Genomic DNA, 21,348 nt, shown 5'->3' with positions numbered 1-21,348 from the left:
TGGGGGGCTTTATGACATCAGGGGCAGGGTCCTCCTCTGAGGCCCTACCACTTATAGGGGAAATTCTCCAAACAGAGAGAGGCACAGACCAATCACACCTGCCTCTCTCTTCATGGAGAAAAGGGGTTTCTTTGTGCAGAGAGAGGCACAGAGTGATCACTCCTGCCTCTCTCTGCATGGAGAAAATGAGTTTCTCTCTGCCTTTCTCTGTAAAGACAAAAACACACAAACCTTATCCATATAGAGAGAGGCAAGAGTGATTGCTCTCCCAGCAGTAGAGATTTGTCTATCACTGGGAATCCCTGGTCTTATATTTGTACACCAGTTGCTGGGAAACATAGGTGGGAGGGTGCTTTTGCACTCCTGTCCTGCTTGCGGGTTCCTAATCGACAGCTGGTTTGCAACTGTGTGAACAGGATGCTGGACTAGATGGACCCTTGGTCTGATCCAGAATGGGTCTTCTTATGTTTCTGACACAAAGTCAGGGAAAGTCTGTGAAGAAATGCCATGTATATAACTGTTGCTGTTCTGTAATGTTTACTTTGTGTGGCCTCTAAGAGGCTATACTGTATATGAATAGGCCTGAGGACTTGCTTTGCTACTGTCAAAGGACTGTGTAGTAATCACTTAGTGAAGTTCTGAAGGCAGGGAGGGGGAGAATTGATTCTGATTGGCTTGGGATTCCTAGGTGGAAAAAAGTGGTTGCAAAATGACAGTTAGGAGTTCACAGAATCTGTGAGCAGTCAGACAGGAGGGAGAAGTGTTTTGGTGGGTGGGTGGGTGGGTGGTGTTATAGAAGGGCTAGGAGAAAGCTAAGGAGAAAGTGAATAGCTAAGGCCTGAATAGAATGCTATTCCTTCTCTGTGGGATAACCATACATGGCTGGTGAAAATCAGGAGTAGGGATCAGGTGGCTGCGTTATGCCAGGAGACTGCCCCCAGATCTTGCCAAAACAAGATTACACCAGGAAGGCAATAACAACTCAAATAAATTGCCCAAGTAGGCAGAAATACAATAAAAAGAGCTTTAGGAGTCAGCGGAAGGGTGTACCCAAGAGCTGGACTTGATTGTGAGCGTCTGGCTGATACCCAGGGAGAGATTTCATCTCTCTGATGAATGTATTGTGCCAAGGGTTAAAGGATGGCTTCTCTGCCAAAGGGTGGCTACATGCTAGCTTTGCATTCCTTAATGGTGGACATCATGAGCTAGCAGACAAAAGGAAAAACTTTCAACCAATGGAGCATCGAATGTAACCTATGACTCATTGAGATTGTGCATCTTAACTTGAGAATTGAATGTAACCTAACTTGCTAATCCAGAACTGACCAATAGAAAGGTTAGAAAGAGACTAACACCCTCTTCTAGTCAGGGCCTATATACACTGTGAGATTCCCTTGCTCTTGGTGCCTCCACCTTGGAACAGGAGAGCACCTCCATACTGCAGTATCGGAAGTAATGGATTAAGTGTATTCTCCAGCCTCGTGTGTTTGATTGGCTACTAATGTGCCGGGGTAGCGACCCTTTAACCCATGGCTGATTGAGGGGCAACATGGCTGGGATGGAAGTTCCAGCACTTGCTGGAAATCCCAAAACCAATGGTTAGTTTGCCCACTGAAGGAGCAGTTTCTCCATAGGTGGTGTTGATGAACCACCCACCCACCCCGCTTAGAGCTGCACAGCTGTCAGCTTTCACATTTTGCAGTTGACCACAAGATACACCTAGCAATGGCTCTCCAGCATTTCAGGCAGAAGTCTTTCTGAGCCCTACCTGAGAGGGATTCAACCGCCCAGAGAGCTTCAGCTATTGGGTAATATAAAAAATGAAATGAAATAAACAATCTGGAGTTTCTTCATGCACTGTACGTGCTCTATCACTAACCTATGGCCCTTCCCCATAGGTTATAAGTGACTGCAAAAGGCATTGCATAATATTTGGGGGGGGGGAGTTGTTGAGGGAGGAGAAACAGCTGCCTAAATTCAGCCACTAGGAGATAACCAAGCTTTATTTCAGACATCCTGCCAATGCAAAGATCTTTTCCGAAGTTATATTTCAAGTGCTTTTTTTGTCCAGTCCTGTTGGAAAATGACCTCAGCAATGGGAGATTATCCCAGTCTATTCAATCTTACTACTGGGAATGATTTCCTAATACTCAACCCTAAAGCTCTCTTACGCTTTAGCTCGTCCCATTCTTGCTAGTTATGCTCCCTCGTGCCTTCCTAGAACAACACATCTCATTTGTAGCCAAAAAAACACCTACAGTTTTCATCAGAACTCATCCCTCTTCTTGGCCACTATGCAGCAGGAAAACAATAAAAAAAGGAACCAAAAAATTCAGAAAAACAGCTGCTATTAGAAAAAGGGTACAGAGAGGGGGAGATGAGACTTCCTCCTGTTGTGTCTGCAAGCCGCAATGAAAACAGGCCTCACAGAGAACAGCATTTCTGTGGAAGAAGTGGCATGCAGTCTCTTTGAATGCTAGCAAAATGGAGAAGGAGAAGGAGAAGGAGAAGGAGGAGAAGGAGAAGGAGAAGGAGGAGAAGGAGAAGGAGAAGGAGAAAAGTTGTAGGAGAACGCTTGTGACTCCAAGTTTTGAAAAGGCCTATTTTTGAAGGAAAAGGAAGAAAGATTGGGTTGTGGGTTTGTGGGGTGAAGGGGAATAAGGATCTTCAAACATTGTGGTACAGCAGTGATTTTCAAGCTCACTCTCTTTAAGAAACTTTTCCTTATCAACTTATCTGTCAAGGCCACCTTTGTTTCGAAAGAGAAAAGAGAGATAGAAATGGGCAAGTGGTCCTAACAGGAAGTTCATCTACTCATTGAGGAACCTCTGAGTCAGCACCCAGCAAGAGCAGATGCCTAAGAAGCCATTTTCTTCATCCGCATGGGTGCTGCTTGTCAATCAGAAGCAAGTAGCGAGGTCTGAGGCAGGCACACATCAAGTTCCAGAAGCAGCAGTCAAAGGAGGCAGGTAGATGGTAACAGTCCAAGTGTTCATGTGGCCATAAGAACATTAAAAAGATCCCAGATAAAACAGAACGAGAGACCACTGAGTCCATCATTCTGTTCCCCACAGTGGCCAACCACATGCCCAAGACAGACAGACCAGGGATTGGGTCCGTAAAGGTAGACATACAGGGGAAGAGCATACACAGGCGAGGTTCATGGGCTGCTGCTATTCATAATAAGTAGTAAGTGGTGAGACTGGGGCTTTATAGGGCTTGGTGAACTGGGATTGGCCCTTGAGATCAGCTGACTCAGCACACCGCCAGGTGACAAAGGCAGTATTGCAACCTAAGCACAGAACTCAGCCAGCAAGTCTTGTAGTTAACACAGGTGTATGAGCTTTGGGTTACCGGGCTGTAGAGAAACGTAATAAATAAACAAATTTGTGGCGCAAGAAGTAAGGAACTGAATTGCAGTAGCTGGAAGCCCTGGTTGGAGACCTCCCCTGCCACCTTGCATCCGGTTACGCTTATGAGGAATCCCAAAGTTCCCCAGAAGAGAACACCATTTGGGAATCAATGTTGCTGCAAGGCATTTCAGATGTGGCATCAGACCAGAGAGGAGTTAATAACGCAATTGGATATTTCAAGAAGGTGAGTTTTTTAAAAGTCAGAAGATGTGAGGAATGACCACCTCTTGTACTTTTGATCCGTCATAGTTCTGTAGTTATCATTACTACATTTGTATCCTTTTCTCCTAAAAATATATATGCGGATATTGTTCACCATTTACCCTTACAACAACCCTGTGAAGTGGGTTAGGTTGAGAGAAAGTGTCCCAATGACATTCAGTAAGCTTCAAATTAAACAGTCTATCCCACTGTACACTCTGGCTGGAGCACAAGCAGACTGCTCGATAGATGCTATCCTGTTGTTGTTTCTGCCAGTCTCCTAGGATCTTGCTTCCCTGATTTGGCTCTCTTCTTTCCCATTCTTCCCTATGAATACTTCCTGAAAGACACTTCCTCTACCTTCAGAAGCAGAGCTTTCGTTCGCTACTCCAATTCCCAACTATATCCACTTCCTATTCCATCAAGTGGATACACACACACACACACACACACACATCTTTCTCCCCAACCCCAGAATAAAACTTGGACTGTAATTTTCTTTAAGGAAATAACCTTTGTATCTCTGGACATGAAGGTTAAAACATTTTATGCAACGTCTTTAACTAAACTATAGGACTCTGAATGGAAATCCGCCCCCAAAATAATGCTGGTGTGTCGCTTAAGAAGATAGTTGGTACAGAACCACAGCTCCTAGAATGTAGCAGATCAGCTGGCAAGATGACATGGCCAGTAAGACCCAAGATATTTGGGCAGGCGGATGTCTCACCTTGCCCCAATCCACAAGTCTGCAATTCCCAAGTCATATGCTCTGCCCAGCGGCGCTCACACATGTGTACTCATTAGGCACATGAACCCAGGACTTTGAACATATAGCAAAACTAGCCCCAAACTAACTGTGGCCCTTGTCACCATTGCTCTTTGCTTCTTTCAATGCCTTACAAATCAAGTCTTTATAAAATTCAGCTACTGCTGCCTGCTGGGGCTTGACTTGGGAACCTTCATATCTGTATGTGGCTGCCTCATGTGGTGAACCACAGAACTGCAGCTTGGAAGGTCAGCCTAGGCCAGGCCTGTGCAACTTGTTGCCTTCCAGAAATGGTGTGATTGCAACTCCCATCATTCCTCACAACTGGATATGCTAGCTAGGGTGCGGGGAGTTACAGTCCAACTTCTGGAGGGCCACAAGTTTCTCTGGCCTAGGCAGTCAAGTACTTTGCGGACCTGGAGTGGCCCAGTCCATCTAAGCTGTCCTCTGGACACTCCTGTGGACAGTAATAACTACAAACGGCTTCCTGTTTGGGCTTGGTCTTAAGCGACAAGGTTGTCCTGGCTCTTATGTGTTTCTCAGCTCCATCTACTGACTTGGCCTTTGGTTCTGGTTTCTTCTTCTTTCTTGATTGGTTCCTCATCTTTGACTTCCAGCTTTTTCCTAGGCTTCAGCTTCCTGGCTCAACTTCCGGTTCCCAGCTCACCTTGAAACAGCTGCATATGACTCAGTCTTGAAACCTCCTTGAAGTTACTAATCTCAGACCCATCACATTTTGTTGCTGAATGAACCCTTGGCTTCTATGGGTGTCTGAACTATGAGCATCTCTGGCCAATTTTCCCAGAATTATTCCTCCTGTTAGGGTGAATTACCTAATGCTTGATTCTCCAACAAGGGTCCATTGCCTGCAGCCTCTTCCAAATCCAGGTAACAGAATGCACTACTACATCAACAAAACACACCAGATGACAGCTCATTTCAAAGGAAAGTTTTGCTCCCTCAGCAGGCTGTGAACACCTCTAGAACCACACCACGAGGGACGTTAAAAATCGATTTATGGGACGTCTGTTTCCATGACAGATGTGAATGTGCTGAAGCACCACCGTACGGCATGCAGCTGTGGGGTCTGAAAGAGCCACGTCTGAGGAATTTAATTTTTCATAGTTCTCCATGTCCTTAAGGTGATGCGGCCACAGGATGTCAGTCTCGAACAGAACATGGAACCCAGGGGATCTTCTGTCACTCCAGCTAACAGCTTAGTTGTTCAAAAGAAAAACATTCCGCTTTCTGGCGGGCTTGTCCAGATATGAACTAAAATTCAGTCACAGGAAGTAATCTTCTCTTACAGGCAAAAGGCAAGTTCTCTCTGGAGTCCTTGAAGTGTGTGATGAAGGCAGGGTTTAAATCTGTCTCTTCGTACGGAGATTTTAAAATAATAAATAAATAGAAAGCTCTTGCAATATTATTTCACAATTGGCTTTGTTCCCTAGAATATATAATGCTGTAATGTCAAAGCTAAGGCAAAAGCAAAAGAAAACTTGCAGTCACCAAATTGAAAGGTTATGGCAGAACACAAAACTATATCTTTTCCTTTTGAAAGGTGCATATACTAGTATCCAGATCCTTGTAAGAAGAGGGGGGTGTTAATTCCACTGAAGCAGCACTATGGAATAGGCAAACACTTCTGCATAAGAAAAACTTGTCCCAGTCACTGTGCTCTGGAACCACTTTACCTATTTATCTTGTCTCTTTCTAACTGTTGTCCTCTAAAAGCATAATTGAATGAGCAACTATGCACTCAATTGATGTCCAAACTATTGCTGGCCTCAGTCTGCACTGGTTCTGTGCCCACCTGAGTTGCAGGCAGGATTAACAGCAATGATTATTCAGCATCATATGAATGCCAGTGTCATGTGCAAGAATGCTGCAGCAGTAGCATTACTAACCAACATGCCTTTTTCTGAACCTGGGTAGGCTGGGTAGGGGGTGTAGCTCACTGGTAGAGCCCAAGCAATGCATGAAGAAGGTCCCAGATTTGAGCCCAGGCATCTCCAGGTAGGGCAGGAAAAACTCCTGCCTGAATCCCTGGAGAGCCACTACTGGTCAGTGTTTACAGTACTAATGGACCTATTGGTCTGATTCAGTATAGGGCAGGTTCCCATGTTCCTAACCAAGTGAAGCAGCATTGAAGAAAATGCCAAGGATGCTGGCCACAGAAGAAGAAGGAAAAAGCTTAATTTATAAAACCCAGTATCTTCCCATGAAGATGAATGGTGGGAGATTTAGGCCACATTAAAAAGGAAGGTCTTCATATAGTCAAGCTATGGAATTTGCTTTCTCAAGATGTGGGATGGCCAACAAATTTGTGGTGGATAAGCTATCAAGTTGTATGCTACCTGTCAATATCAAGTGCTGGGGAACTAAGAGGACTATTCCCCCCAGTTGAGGGTTGTGGACTTCTCCAGAGCCATCTGGTTGACCACTGCGGAAAAATGATGCTGAACTCAATTGGTGTTTGATCTGATCCAGGAGGGCTCTTCTCATGTTCTTTGCATGATTTCCCCCTCTACCTACCCTAGAAGGAAAGTGTTTGTGAAGGACATGAAGGAAGCTGTGCTAGTCTCTCTCTCTCTCTCTCTTTTTTTCTCTCTCTCTCTTCTAAAACTTATTTTAAAGGGTCCAGCTGAGGAAAATGGAAAGCAATGGAAGGGTCTCAGGCAAAAAGTTCTTTGCGGCTGCCAAAGTTATGTGATATCACTAATCTATATATATAAAACTCTAAGCAATGTGTAGCAATGCGTGGCATGAAAGTTCTGAGCTATGACATATTACTAGAGGTTCTGAGCTATGAGAAGAACTTTGTACACTGGGGATTCCAAGCTATGAGAAGAACTTTGTGTAGCCAGGCAACAGGATATATAAACCCAGCTGGGAGGGGGAGAGCGTCTGGGAGGGAGCAAGGGGAGTGGCAGGGGGCGGGAGCCCACAGAGGAAGCCAGGCAGCTCGCTGGCACATATGCAGGCCTCAAGTAAGCCCCACAGGCCAGCGGGCAAGCAAACGGGGGTCGGAAGTGGCTGGGAGGGAACGGGGGGTGGGGTGGAGTGCCTAGGACCTTGCATCCAGCTACAGAAAGCTGGAAAAGTATGATACTGAGCAATAAAGTACTAGTGCACAGATTTTCTGTGCAAGTCAAACTAGTTATTATTTGTTTACATTTATGAGTCATTTCCCGCTGCAAAAGCAGTCTGAAACTTGCACATATAGACACAAATATAGAAATTTAGAATTGATGTAACTGAAAAATCAATGTAACCAGCACGAAACAAATAAAATAAACATAAAAACAGAATCTAAAAACAATACATATGAAAAGTGTTCCACCACAATAGGTAACCCACCCACCCCCAGCCTAGAATGAACACCACAAAAGCAGGCCAAAACCACTGGGCCATAACTAATCTCCAAATGCCTGGGGAAATAAGTGTGCCTTTGCCTGAGAAGACAGGGTCAGTGCCAGGCAAGTTTCCTTGGGGAGAGCTTTTCATAAATGTGGGCATTATCACATTATTACAAATTAACTCATCTAGTTTGGCATAGGGAAGGTGAAGAAAAATCACCACCTAGGCCCCCATCTAAGAATCCACCCTTTGTGTCTTGCAGAAAGAATAGTTTTCTACTGAGTTTCAGCTAAAGAGCTGGGAATGTGATCAAAAAGCTGCTAGAAGATTACAGGAGTCTCCTATTGACTTGGAGTTTGTTAGCTGAAGCAACTAACTTGGAAATGGAAATGAGTCCTGAAGAAACAACCTGGACTTCCGTTATTTTATACCATATCACAAAGCCCAACAAATCCCACACTGCACCATGCATCTTTCTTAGAACCTTCATTATCTCCAACATCTCCAGATGTTGCGGGCTGCAACTCCCAGCATTCCTGATCATTGGCCATGCTGACAGGGGCTTATAGGAATTGAAACGCAAAACGTTTGGAGGTCTACCTTCTTCCCACTTCTGTTCCACAAATTATGTATCACATTCCATAACTCAAAGGAGAACAGGACAGCAGGCATGCAAGGATGAAATTGCGTCAATTTTTTAAAAGGTTTTGTGTTCCTATTACTCACAGGTCCATATTTTCCCTACTCACTGAGAAATACAGCTGCATTAAAACTGATCGAACAGTTTGTACATTCTCTAGCGGCAAATCTGGCTGCATCTTTAAAAGTGTGCAATAGTAGCAAAGCCACATTTTCCAAAAAAAAAATTTTTTAAAAAATTCTTGGTTGTCTGAGAGCCTAGGGAGTGTGATCACAAAGCTGCTAGAAGATTACAGGAGTCTCTTATTGACTTGGAGTATCATCTACATTTTGTAACATGAAAAGAAAAAAATCTCTCACTTGGAAAATGGAAGTCTCACATTTTGTAGATTTGTTAGTAAGGCAATTAAGGAGGAAGAGGGAGGGGGAAATTAATCTAAGTTCAATGAACGGCTAGAAGTAGAAGCAAAACAGAAGACTGAGAAAGAAGTTCAAAGTATTACATTTTTAAACAAGAAACAACAGAATTGGGATTGCCCCCCAGATTCTCACACCTTTAAATAAAACCACGGAACTCTGCCATAACAAAATCATATTTCCATCTTTTCTTTCAAATGCCTGTTAGCTGTAGCAGAGATACAGGTATAAAAGGCTTTTAAAAAATAAAGACGGGAAATTTAGAAAATACAAAGAACTAACCACGACTTGCTATTATTGCGTGGTTAATCTTTAAGCCATGGTTAGGCCGCTAACCCTTTTGCAGCAAATGGTTAGTGTGTTTAAACTGTGGTTATGTAGCCACCATAGTTAGGAATGGTTCACATGACATGTTGAAGCATGGTTCACATGACACGCTAAGCCGTAATGTTTAGCTCAAAATGCTTAACCACCATGGTTTAGCGTGTCGTCCGAAAAGGGTCGATGTCTTTTTAGGGTATAGTAATAAACCAGTTAGTGACAAATGTTTCCCATTTCATAGCCACACTGGAAGCAGAGGAGGGGCAAATACAGCTCTTTCACATAGTTTAAACTTATAATATTAAGTCCAAAATAAGCCAGTTCCAACATCATGTTGGTCATTAAAATAGTTAGTATATCTTTGTTATTGCAATGGAACACTTTCTGGTGCAGTCACAAATCTTTCTTAGGGGAAGGCTTTCGGGATAGATGCTATAACTGGAATTATTCCAATTTATCCTAACAACAATCCTGTGATGTAAATTAGGCTAAAAGTGAGGGATTTGCGCAAGACGACCCAATGTATTTCATAGTTGACCATGATTTGAATCTATGACTTCCGAGTCCAACTCCAAAACTCTGTTCATTAAATATACTGACTCTATAGTATAGTATCATATAGTATAGTATTGCTACTTTAATATATACTCAGTATAGAGTGTGCACACGTACACACACAAACACACACACTATACTGAGCATACATACTATACCAAGTACAGTATGTACTAAACTATACTATGCCCACAACGCACGCGTGCACGCACACACAGGTCAAAACAATTTGCCCTCAGCCAGCAGTAAGAAATAGAGCAAGCAAACGATACAACTGTACCCTCACAATCTCAGTTGTACTGAGTTGCATGAAGCAATTAAACTGTACCTCGTGGGCAGGATTTTCTATTTCTCCTGATTAAAAGACAAACTCACTGACAAAAATGTGTTTGAATCCAGGAAAACCATCTTACCAGCTGGACCATAGTAGAAGACGACAGCTAACTTGGACCAATCCATGATCAGTTATCCTGCGCTAGAATGCCACATTCATTTCAGCTTCAGATTCTTTTTACAAAACCAAAAAGATTCTCTAAATAAATCAGAAGAGTCATGTATCTCCCCTCTTTCTTTGAGGTAAGGGCCAACCAGGGCTAGTCCAATTTACTGCTGCCTAAAGTGGGACAACAAATAACTAACAATTTGCTGTCCGTTCATGACAACCCAAATCAGTTGCCTGAGGCAGCTGCCTCACTCTGCCTAATGATAGGGACAGCTCTAATACCTACTACATTTCTGAAGGCATGCAGCTATGGCGGGGCCACCCAACCGTTTTTTGTTGCTGGACACATCTGGAATTTTGTAAGTGTTGTGGGTGCTTTCACAAAATGGCTGCCATGGGGGATTCCCATTCATAAAACGGCCGGTTAGAAAATGCTCATTTTGGGGAAATCAAACTAGTAAGATTAAAATAAAAGTAGCATGTCCAAGAACTGAAGTCGGAGTCGGAGTTCCAAAACACAAAAACACTCTTGAATCCAAATAGAATCAAGCACTGGAGGGCAGCAAGCCAGACTTTTAGTTAAGAAACTAAACAATAAAAATACAATGCAAATCTAAAGAAATAAAATAAAACTCAAAAGAGGGGCAGGGGACCTTGTGGACACCAAGCGAGGTGTCTGCAGGCACCATACTGGAGACCCCAGTGCGACGGGAATCTCTCATATCTCTACAGGACAGCGAAAGCCCATGTGTCAAAAATGCAGACCCAAAAGTTATTTCCATAAAAACATTAAGTTGAAAGTTCCTTACTGTAAAGTAGCACAGTGGACAATAATGCATGGGTTGCTGGAAGATGTGGAATTTGTGGCTCAGCAGAGATCAGGAAAAAGGCACAATTTATGGGGGAGGTAGAAAACATTGTGGATGCCAAAAGAAGAGTAAGAAATATGAGCTCCTGATAATCCTAAAACCCAAGCCTAGCAAAGGATGTGTTCACCGGCTATACATTGAAATTCTATGGTTCATATGCTACCTTTGTTATTTTTAATTAAAATTACATCAATCCAAAATGATTTCTCAGAATACCTAACAAGTTTTTAGCTCAATACGCATATTAAAATTGCAGAATATATAAAATATATTACAACAGTCATAACGCTCAGCTCAGCAGAAAATAAAATTAAGTATTTTCAAAGAAAGTTACAAAAAAAGATAGAGAATAGAACAAAGAACCTGTTATTTCCACAGCACTTAGCCTGTATGTGAAAGAAATGAGGAAAATACTCTACATTTCTGGCTGAAGGCCAAACTAAATGTTCATCACAACACACATAACCAAGCTAAGTGTGATTTGATTATTTACTTTAGTGTAAGCAGGCACGGCCCCAATTCAGATCCAGGAAGAGGGGGATTTAAACAATTCCCCAACCATTTTTGTCCTGAAATACCATTGATTGCAAAATGAAGACTTTCCCCTCTCCCTTTTTTAAACACCCCCCCGCCCCCCGCAGAATATGGAATTTCAGGATGAAAACAGGAATTGGGAAAGCTTCCCCCTCCCCTTACTGGAGTACCACAGTCCCAATCCAAACTGGGGCCATGCCTGCTTACACTTAAGTAAATAAGCCAATCACACCTAGCTTGGCTCTGTGTGATATAATTCTTATGAATATGAACAGAAAGGCACCCAAATGCTCCTAAACTATAAATATTAAAAGACAAAATAACTGTATCAAGAGTTTTTCCCCCTCTCTCCAAATGCTGCCTAGTATGGCTAAATAAGAAACTCCCTAACAAGCCGTATATATTTTTAAACTTCCCGTTAGTCCTTAAAAATGCCTTAAATTCTCTATATATTTAGTAAGACTTTTTTTTTGCTTCTTTAACATGTCCCCTGCTGCTCCTCAAGATAATGCACCAGTGATATATTGCAACAGCCACATAGCACTGCAAAGGAGTAGACTGGCCAGACAACTATTAATTCTTAAGGGGGGAACTTTTTAAAAACCATTTTGCAAACTCTGACCCGCAATGCTTTCTTGGCATTCATCCCTGCAGAAGCCTCCCCCAACCCCCTTCTGGTGACGCACATCAAACACAGGCTCAAGCAACACATGATACAAGTGTAGTATTGCTATTAACAGTGGGAGTTGCAGCCTAACTCATTCTCTACCCCTGAGCTAGGTAAACCCATGCTCTATTGCACACATCCTTCGGGACAGAAGAAGATAGACTGGTATAAAATATGTGATGTAGTGGTTAGACAGCTGGACTGGGGACTCAGGAGACCCAGGTACTAGTTCACATTTGGCGATGGAGGAGGAAGACCAGGTGAACCGCCTTGATTTCCTTGCAAGAGGGGAAAAGGCAGGATATGAATGTAACAAATAAATAAATTTGTCCCTAAAACGCTAAGGGTGCTTCCAAACAGAGGGGTCCTGGCACTACCAATTGGAAGGCATTGTACAGCTATTCCATCTTTTGTTCCTTAACAGATATGGTGCAGTAAGAAAGAAGATGGAAGAAGCGGCCAGGGGTGGGTGGGAGGAGAATTACAACAGCATCTCGCCCCTTGTAAAATTCCGAGAATGACGCTTTTTACCAGGTTGTGGTAAAAGCGTATTCTGGAAGTAACGTACTTAATAAAAATCCAATTCCCTAAGGGCCAATAAAGATGTTCTGTAAACATGTAGTTTGCAGCTTCATATCTGGTTTTGTTTTAGTTAATTACAGGCATTGGGGGGGGCACACAATCCTCATCAGAACCACTGTGTGCAGGGGAGGGGGTTATGTCTTTCTTCCCTTTGATTAGTCCAAATTACCTTCGCCACCACCACCACCACCACACCCTGCTTTCTAAATCCATCTCTGCCCCTTTTAAAACCATCTAAGTTGGTGGCCAGTTTACACGTGCATGTTGAAAATGCGGAAGGAGGAAGAGTGCATACTGTTTTGCACGTGCCTACCCACTCTTGCTGCAATAAACAACTCAGGGCCACTCTGTCCCTGGGTTATCAAGAAATCTGGACCCATGGGTTCAAACTCTGGCAACCCAGAGTTCTGAGTTCAGATTTCACAATAAACACATTTAGCTCCTCCCAGCAGCAGTAGGAGTGGGTGGGCAGCAAAGAACCAGCACGCTCACTCACTCTTGCTACATTTTCAACAAGCCACGGTTTGTTAATAATATTTGTTAGCCATGGGTTGTTGCGACGTGCAAATCAGGCCAACATGTTGTGGTAGCAAATTCCATAATTTAACTGTGCACTGTATATGAAGCAGTACTTTCTTTTGTCTCTCCTGTATCTCCCACCATTCAGCTTCATTGGATGACCCCCAAGTTCTAGCATTATGAGAATTCTAATATTATTCACTTTCTCCACATCATGCATAATATTATCTACTTCTAGCATGCCCCCCTTGCTGGACCTTTTCCTAAGTTAAAGAGCACCAGACATTGTAAGCGTTTCTCACAGGGGTGTTGTTCCAGCCCCCTGATCATTCTGGTTGCTCTTTTCTGAGACTTAAATCACATGTTGTCTGAGGCCAAAGCCCCCTTCACAACCTGGCACATCGGTAATTTTTACAAACTTATTTAACGTCATATTCTTTCAAATGGAAAACTTGAATATTTGGCCAAAAACTGGGCCGGGGGGGGGGGGGGGGGACTCATAAGAAATGTTGTTACCTTTGGAATGAGTAAAATATTTTTGAGTGCACCCAAACAAGAGCTGGTTTCTTTTATATCTCATGCAAAGCAAGACTGAAAGGAATGTGTGCACCAGGACACTACTTGTTCACATCGTGGTTTATTAAGCAAGGATTCCTGTCTTAAAATTTCCTGTGAACGCCGCTACTGAGTTTAGGACAGGACCATTAAAACGGGACAGTTCATTATTTCTCTTTCAGATTTGAGTGATAGAACCTTGCTTAAAAAAAGAAGAAGTTAGTAACACTTCTCTCTTTAAGTTGTACCAAGCAGGGTATAAAAAAGCAATGCACGAGGCTTTTGAGTGGAATAAGATGGAAAAGCTATACCGAGGGAGGGGGAGGGAGAAACCATTAAAAAGCCATCATATGCAGCGGAGTAATACTGTGGAGTTGATCTCCGTTGTGTGGTGTGTCTCCAAAGCTATATTCAGTAACCGAAACCAGCCCCGCGGTCCCAGTGTGCAGGACTTTCATTATGTTCTTTTATGATCTTCCTGTTTGCATTAGCACCAGTAAAGTGATGTAGAACTTCAATAAATGGGGAATAACCATGCCTCACTTTTTCATTTTGTGCCCTGGCCCAAATCAACAACATTCCCCTCCCCTCTGCCCTCCCCCAATGTCCCCCCAATAAAAAAAGTCCACTAAACTAAATCATTTTGCCAGATGTTTTAAATTAACAGGGTCTCTCTCTTTCTCTCTCTCTCTCTCACACACACAGACACTTTCTCCCTATGTGTGTTTGCACTTCAGAAAGCATTTCTTGTATTCGATAGTCCAATTCATCATCGTTCCTTGAGCATTGGAAATAGAACACACCACGAGTGGTACCACGACCGGCACACTACTTGGCTTTAATCCATGTACCTTATAGATAACACTGAGTACAACATCATTCACAGATATGTGTACTCCATGGTTCAGCAGTCGTGGACAAATTTAGCACTGGGTGCACTGCAGAATTCTTTCTGTTGTTAAAAAAAAGAAGTGCAAGTTTGCATTCCATAACCCTCAAATATATAAGCTTGGAAGTGTATGAGAGATGCCTACTGCAATTTTAATGGGCAAGACAGCTGAATTCTAACAGTCAGGAGGTGAGATGGAATGCATAGCTCTTTGGCACTCCCCATCTCTGTACTTTATGCAGGTCACCAAGCATAAAAAATGCCCTGCTAGACCCTAACAAATGTCCATCTAGCCCAGACTTTACATCACATCTAGTCATACCCATTACAACACCCATCAGACCCAGCTAGCATGATCAATGGTAGGGGATGATGGTAACTATGAGGAAGATCGACTGGTCCAGGGGTAGGAAACCCGGCACTCTCCAGATGTTTTGGATTACAGTGACACTTCCTATAATACCTGACCATTGGGTACTCTGGCTGGGGCTGATGGAAATTGTGGTCCAAAACTTATGGAGGGCACCAGGTTGCCTAACCCTGGACTAGTTCAACTTCCTGTTTCCTGCAGAAGCCAGCCAGATGCCTCAAAGAAGTCCACAAGCAGGGCATGAAAGCTAGAGTCCTCTCCAGATGTTTCTCTTTCTCTCTCTCTCTCTCTCTCTTAGCAACTAGTATTCATAAAATCATAGAATCATAGAACAGTAGAGTTGCAAGGCGCCTATAAGGCCATCGAGTCCAACCCCCTGCTCAATGCAGGAATCCACCCTAAAGCATACCTGACAAGCATACCTGATGGTTGTCCAGCTGCCTCTTGAAGGCCTCTAGTGTGCAAGAGCCCACGACCTCCCTAGGTAACTGGTTCCATTGTCGTACTGTTCTAACAGTCAGAGATATACGCCCTCTGAACCTAGAGGTTCGAAATAGCCGTCATGACTAAAAGTTAATTCCCTTTAAACACCTGGCTACCACAAGATGTGGCATAGAATTTCACAAATAAATTATGTACTGTGTTAAGAGATACTTCCTTTGGTCTGATTTGGATCTATTGCCAATCAATTCCATTGGGCAACCCTTTATTGTAGTATTATGTAAGAAGGAGGCAAAACTCTCTCTGATCCACAATATGCATCCGTTTATAAACGTATATGATCATTTATTTCTAAGTGAAATAGTCATAAACACTTTAACCTTTCCTTATAGGGAAGAATTCAGCTTTTATTGGCGACACACATTAGGCCTCTTTCTGCTGGTGGTGTGAGATTTACCGCAGCATAATTCCTTCCTATTCCATCAGGGTAATACAAGAAGCAGGAGACGTTTATATGCCACGACTTCTCCCCACACCCATATTATTCCAGTTCTTGGGGGCCTGGTACCCTGGTGATACAAGGAGTTGCTATGATGCAGCAGCTCCTACACAATGAGAGAAACATAAGAAGGTTTTTTTTAGCAATTCTAGGAACAAGGCTTGGGAGTAGGTATCACATTTATTACATTTTACAATGTAATCCTACATATATCTCCCTGGAACTCCACTGAGTTTGATGGGATTTACTCCCAGGTAAATGTGCATAGAATTGCAGACTTAATCCAACACACACACACACACACACACACACACACCACATTTCAAGAACATTCCCCAAAGCCCAGCTGGAGTGGTTTGATAGGAGGGAGGTTTTTCTCTTTCTTTTTTTCTTGATTTACCTATAACTCTTACTATCGTTCAAGGTATCTGGCAAATCCACCCTGCTATTGTTCGGGACTGAGGCCAAGCGAGCGACACGGTGCTTCTTTAATGCACTGTTAGCTCCAGGCACAAAGGGGCCTTCTGCCTCACAGCCAGGGTTTTTTAGAACAGAAATACTCGCTATCCAAAGAATGGTGAAAATCACAAGTTGCTCAAGCACATCCATACTGGAAAAGTTGTTGCCCAGAAAATTATATAGCATATGCTTTGTGCAAACAACAAAGTAAGAATGTTAAAAGAGAGCATGCACACAGCACAGGATCAAAAAGAAACCCATATCCCCCGTCGCGAGAAAATATCACATAGTAGGCCTACACATGCATTCTCTTCTTCTGGCCTAGTGCGATCTAAGTGTAAAAAGCAGTCTGATCTGAAACACAGCAAAGGGCTGTGCAGAGAGGGGTGGTACTTTTCGGAAAAAGAAAGAAAAGCCACCTTGCATGCATGCAAACCGATGCACATGCGTAAAGGCACTTGCTGGATTCTGCAAATCTTACTACGATACTAAATACGAACAAAAGGACTTTGGCAGGGTTTACCCTGAGAGGTAGATTGAGATAGCTTATAAGAGGTGGCCTGGAGCTCTGGCATAGCCTACTGGCTTAAGAGACTGAGCAGTCCCTGGTTCAAAACTCACCTCTGCCATGAACTCAGTTAAGAGTCCTTAGGCAGCGCTCTCTCTGTCCCAACCTGCACCCCCTTGATCTGCAGTATGAGGGATAATGATATTGACTTACCTTAAAGGAAATAGATAGCTATTTGTCAATACATGCTGCAGGCACAAGGGGGGAGTGGTGGAAAATCTGGATCAGGACCACAGTGGGGGGAGGGTTAAAGTCCCCCTACTCCCACACACACACTAGCGTCCCAATCTATATCGGGTGTTTGCGCTTACTCTAGTGTAAAGGGGAAATAAATAGCTGCTAGTTATGTCTTTGAAGCAGGCTGCTACAGCCTGGTACCTTCCAGATGTTTGGACTTCAACTCCCATTAGTTCTAGCCAGCATGGCCAATAGGCAGAAATCCTGAGAGTTGTCATCCAAAACATCTGGAGGGCAACAAGTAGAGGGAGACTGCTTTAAAGTAATGTATGATCTGGTCCTAAGAGCCCTGCTGGATCAAAGCAACGGTCCATCTAGTCTTGCTTCTGTTTCCCATAGTGGCCAACCAGATGTCTCCAGGAAACCCAGCAAACAGGGCACAAAGGTTACAGCCCTCACCCACTTTTTCTCCCCAATAACTGGTATTCACTAGCATACTACCTCTGACTATGGGGGTTCCAAAAAGCCATCCTGGCTAATAACCATGGATAATCTTTTCGTCCTCCATTAATTTGTCAACTCACTCTTTAAATTCATCTAAACAAGCAACCATCACTACATGTCATGGCAGGGAACTCCATGCATTTCTAAATCTACTCGCTTCTCCCACACCTTAACCTCTACCATCTCTCCACTCACCCTTTGTAATCTCCTTTGTAAACTATAAAGCCCAAAACGCATTCACCTTTTGCTGTACAAAAGAGGCTCTATGACCCTGATTGTTTCAGTTGCCTTTTCCTGCAAATAAGAATATCACCATTTTTAACCCTATGCTCCAATGGCCTGGCGCTTAAACATGTTCCCAAAAATCTGGCATCTGGCATTTTTATCTGTCCCTCCAACAGTAAATCCAGGCTGCTCACAACAACCCTGTGAGGTAGGTCAGAATCTGAGGTAGTCGGCGCTCTTGCTTTCCACTCTGCTGGCAGGGCAAGCCTATGCATGTTTCCCTTGGAAGTAAATCACAGTGCAGCCAATGGGGTTTACTCCCAGGCAAGTGTGCTTAGATTGACACAAAGGAAGAGAATAGATTCAGGATGCTGCAGTTTTTCATCAATAAAATTGTTTGCCGCATCCTGAAAGTATTCTCTCCCTTGGTGCTCACCGTGGATGCTCTCACCTGTCTTGCACCTTTGTTGCTCAGATTGGCAGCCTAAGGCCCAGCATCATCACAATCACTTCCACTTCCTCCATTACAACTTCTTGGTACCTTCTAAAGTCAGAGCAGGAAAAAGGGAGAGAGAACCCGGTGAAAACAGCCAAATGGCAAGGGGTAGAACCAAAAATGGAGTTCTTGAAGGATGTTTATTCAGATATACCTTTCTTGAAATATGTTTATTCAGATAAGCCTACGCATTTCAGACTCCAAAAACTGGGTCCTTCCTCAGGGCAGTTCAAAAAGGCAGTTTTAGTTCCTTGTTCAAATGCAGTAAGTTCCTAAGCATGATGGATAAAGAAAGATGTAGAATATGCTTTTGGAGTCTGAAACGCGTAGGCTTATCTGAGGCTTAACGGAATAAACATATTTCAAGAAAGACATATCTGAATAAACATTCTTCAAGAACTCTTTTTTTGCTTCCACTCCTTGCTGTTTGGCTTTTTTCACATACTACCTTCTACAGTCACCATCAGTGTAAAAAAACAGCAACTTTGGATTCTACTGTTCATCCATATTCATGCTTCCCACACCAGCACATAGGGAGTTAACTACCCTTGGAACCGAAAACTCTTCTTTAAAACAACTGCTTTATTTTATATCATTTTCTGAAGGAGTCTTGGACGAGCAGAACCCGAGTGTTCTTACAATTTATCTTCATTTCAGAGTCTTTTCACATTATCAGAAAAGCCAGCCCTGGGTCTTTACCGATGAACCAATCATCAATTTATCAGTGCTGACATTCCGCTCTTTGCCACTTCTCCGGAAAAATAGAAATACACAAACGTCACCATGTTGAGATCGAAGTGGAAAAATTCCCATCAAAGGTCACTTTTATATAATTATAGCTGAATGAAGGTGCCCATTGCAGGAAACTTCAAAGCAGCTATACCTGAAAAAGTCATAACCCAATTCAATGCGCCCACCAGAAGGAAGAATGGCTCTCGGGAGGATAAGAGTATATTAGTCTTTGTATGTAATGGGTTTTATTAGCCATATGGAACCGATCTAGAAACTGTGTTGCAATGGATAGGTTTGGGAGTAAAGACTGAAATGTAACATACACGAAACAGTTTCTGTACTGAACGCTCGCCGTCTTTACCTGATTGAGTCACTGATGTGTCCCAGTTCAATGTAAAATCCGACGACTCGCCCTCTTCAACTGGGAAAGGAGGGAGAGAAAAAAAGAGTACATGAAGTTCAAGGTCAGCAAAGAGAAGAAAAAACTGAGCGATGTCGTTTTTAATTAAGAAAGTTTGCAATTACATTTCATTATCTACTCACATGGCGAAAGCATTGCCTGCCCATTCATGTCAGCTGGTCTACTGTTTTTTCAGCATGTAATCTGCCTGTACAATTATTTTTTCTATATCCAGCTTCACAACCACCCTGCAAGGTAGGCCATTCCCATTTTACTCTGGGAGAACTGAGAACTAGATGAAGCAGGGATCTGAATCTTGATCTAAATCAATACTCTACCACATTAGGCCAAATAAGTCTTTGGATGCAATTACTCTTAAAAGAATGATAAAAAAAAAGTTTGGCTTACATAGAATTATGTCATTTTTTGTTTTGTTTTTAAATTATACCAGCAAGAGTATACATTGCATTAAACATTTTTTACACATTTTATTACAATCAGTATAGCAGCAGCTCAGTGGTCAAGCACATGTTTTGCATGCAAAAGATCCCAGGGTCACTCTGGCATCTCCTGGTATGGTTGGAGAGCTATGGAGAGCCACTTCCCATAAATGTGTAGATCATATGGACCAAGGAAGCTTTCAAAGAAGAAACCTACATTTCAACTAAGCTGGTCCCCAAAGTCAAAGCAACCAGTAGCCAAAATACAGGTTAACTCCATCCTTTTGCACGTCAGTATAGTGGAAGTATTACTATATGCAAATGCCAAATCCAACCTGGTTGTATAGATCATAATATATAGACATGCTATTAGACCAAGAGACATTCCTGCTCCTAACTGAGACTCGGTTGAAATGTGATTCTACAAATAGGCTGCCGTGTAATTTTAAGTTCATTCACCCACACAATTTCAACTGGGTGTAATGGATGTTCCTTGAACAGGCCTTAAAGCAGTTTATGATCTTTAGATTAAATTTTTATTTTCTGGAAGTCTACTGCCCCTTTTCCCGTGGGTCTCAAACAACCTTGTTGCTAGCCTACCAAATTGATGCAAGGGGGGTTAAAAAGAAATTGGGGGGGGGGGGGGAAGTAACCGCCTTTTTAATGTGAATGATAAATGCCCGAAGTACTGCAATCAATACTCAACTATTGCAATTTATGGGCTTTTGATGGAAAGGTATATTTATGACAGATCTACCACACAATTTCACCTCTTTAATGAAACCAATGCTTAACCTCTTAACTTGGGAATGCTGTTATATAATTTCCTTATTTTTTAAAAATAAAAAACAACATGACACAATTATACTGGGAAGGGGTGTGAGTATATGACCATTTTTACAGTTTAAAACTATGGTGAACAAAAAAACACGAGGAACACAATATTCTTCCCACCCAGTTATTTACCATCCACCATTTTGCTTCATTTGTTGAGGCTCAAAATGAACTACAACAACACAATTCTGGCTGAAAATTACTATTGGTGGTAACTGAACACAAAAATGTGCATTTTTCTGGATGCAATAGCCTGTTTACGTTATCTTCAATAGACTAGTTGTAACCACACAACTTGGGCTAATAGTTAACACCTTAGGGTAGTTAAAATGCAAGTTATCATCAGTATGATCCACAACTAAGCACACAATCCATCTTACCCAGGTTGCTGGAAGCTAAGCTCAAGAACTAAAGTAATATGTTTACCTGTGGGGAGCCTGCAACAAAATGCTGTGATGTATCCCCATGTCCTAA

The 21,348-nt window shown here is 42.7% G+C and overlaps 1 protein-coding gene across 2 annotated transcripts in view; it reads right to left on the bottom strand.

Annotated features, from left to right (window-relative positions):
• The window catches only part of ZNF423 (zinc finger protein 423), a 333,930-nt gene that overhangs the window by 257,066 nt on the left and 55,516 nt on the right, over positions 1 to 21,348 (bottom strand). For both annotated transcript variants that reach the window (XM_063141103.1, XM_063141104.1), the window contains exon 2: positions 19,562 to 19,621. In XM_063141103.1, coding sequence (XP_062997173.1) covers positions 19,562 to 19,621 — 60 coding nt within the window. The remainder of the gene's footprint in view (positions 1 to 19,561; positions 19,622 to 21,348) is intronic.

The sequence above is a fragment of the Elgaria multicarinata genome, chromosome 14 (genome assembly GCF_023053635.1).
Source record: "Elgaria multicarinata webbii isolate HBS135686 ecotype San Diego chromosome 14, rElgMul1.1.pri, whole genome shotgun sequence".
NCBI classification, from domain to species: domain Eukaryota; kingdom Metazoa; phylum Chordata; class Lepidosauria; order Squamata; family Anguidae; genus Elgaria; species Elgaria multicarinata.
Note: the sequence above shows the minus strand (reverse complement) of the source record. Positions and strands in the feature narration are given on the sequence as shown.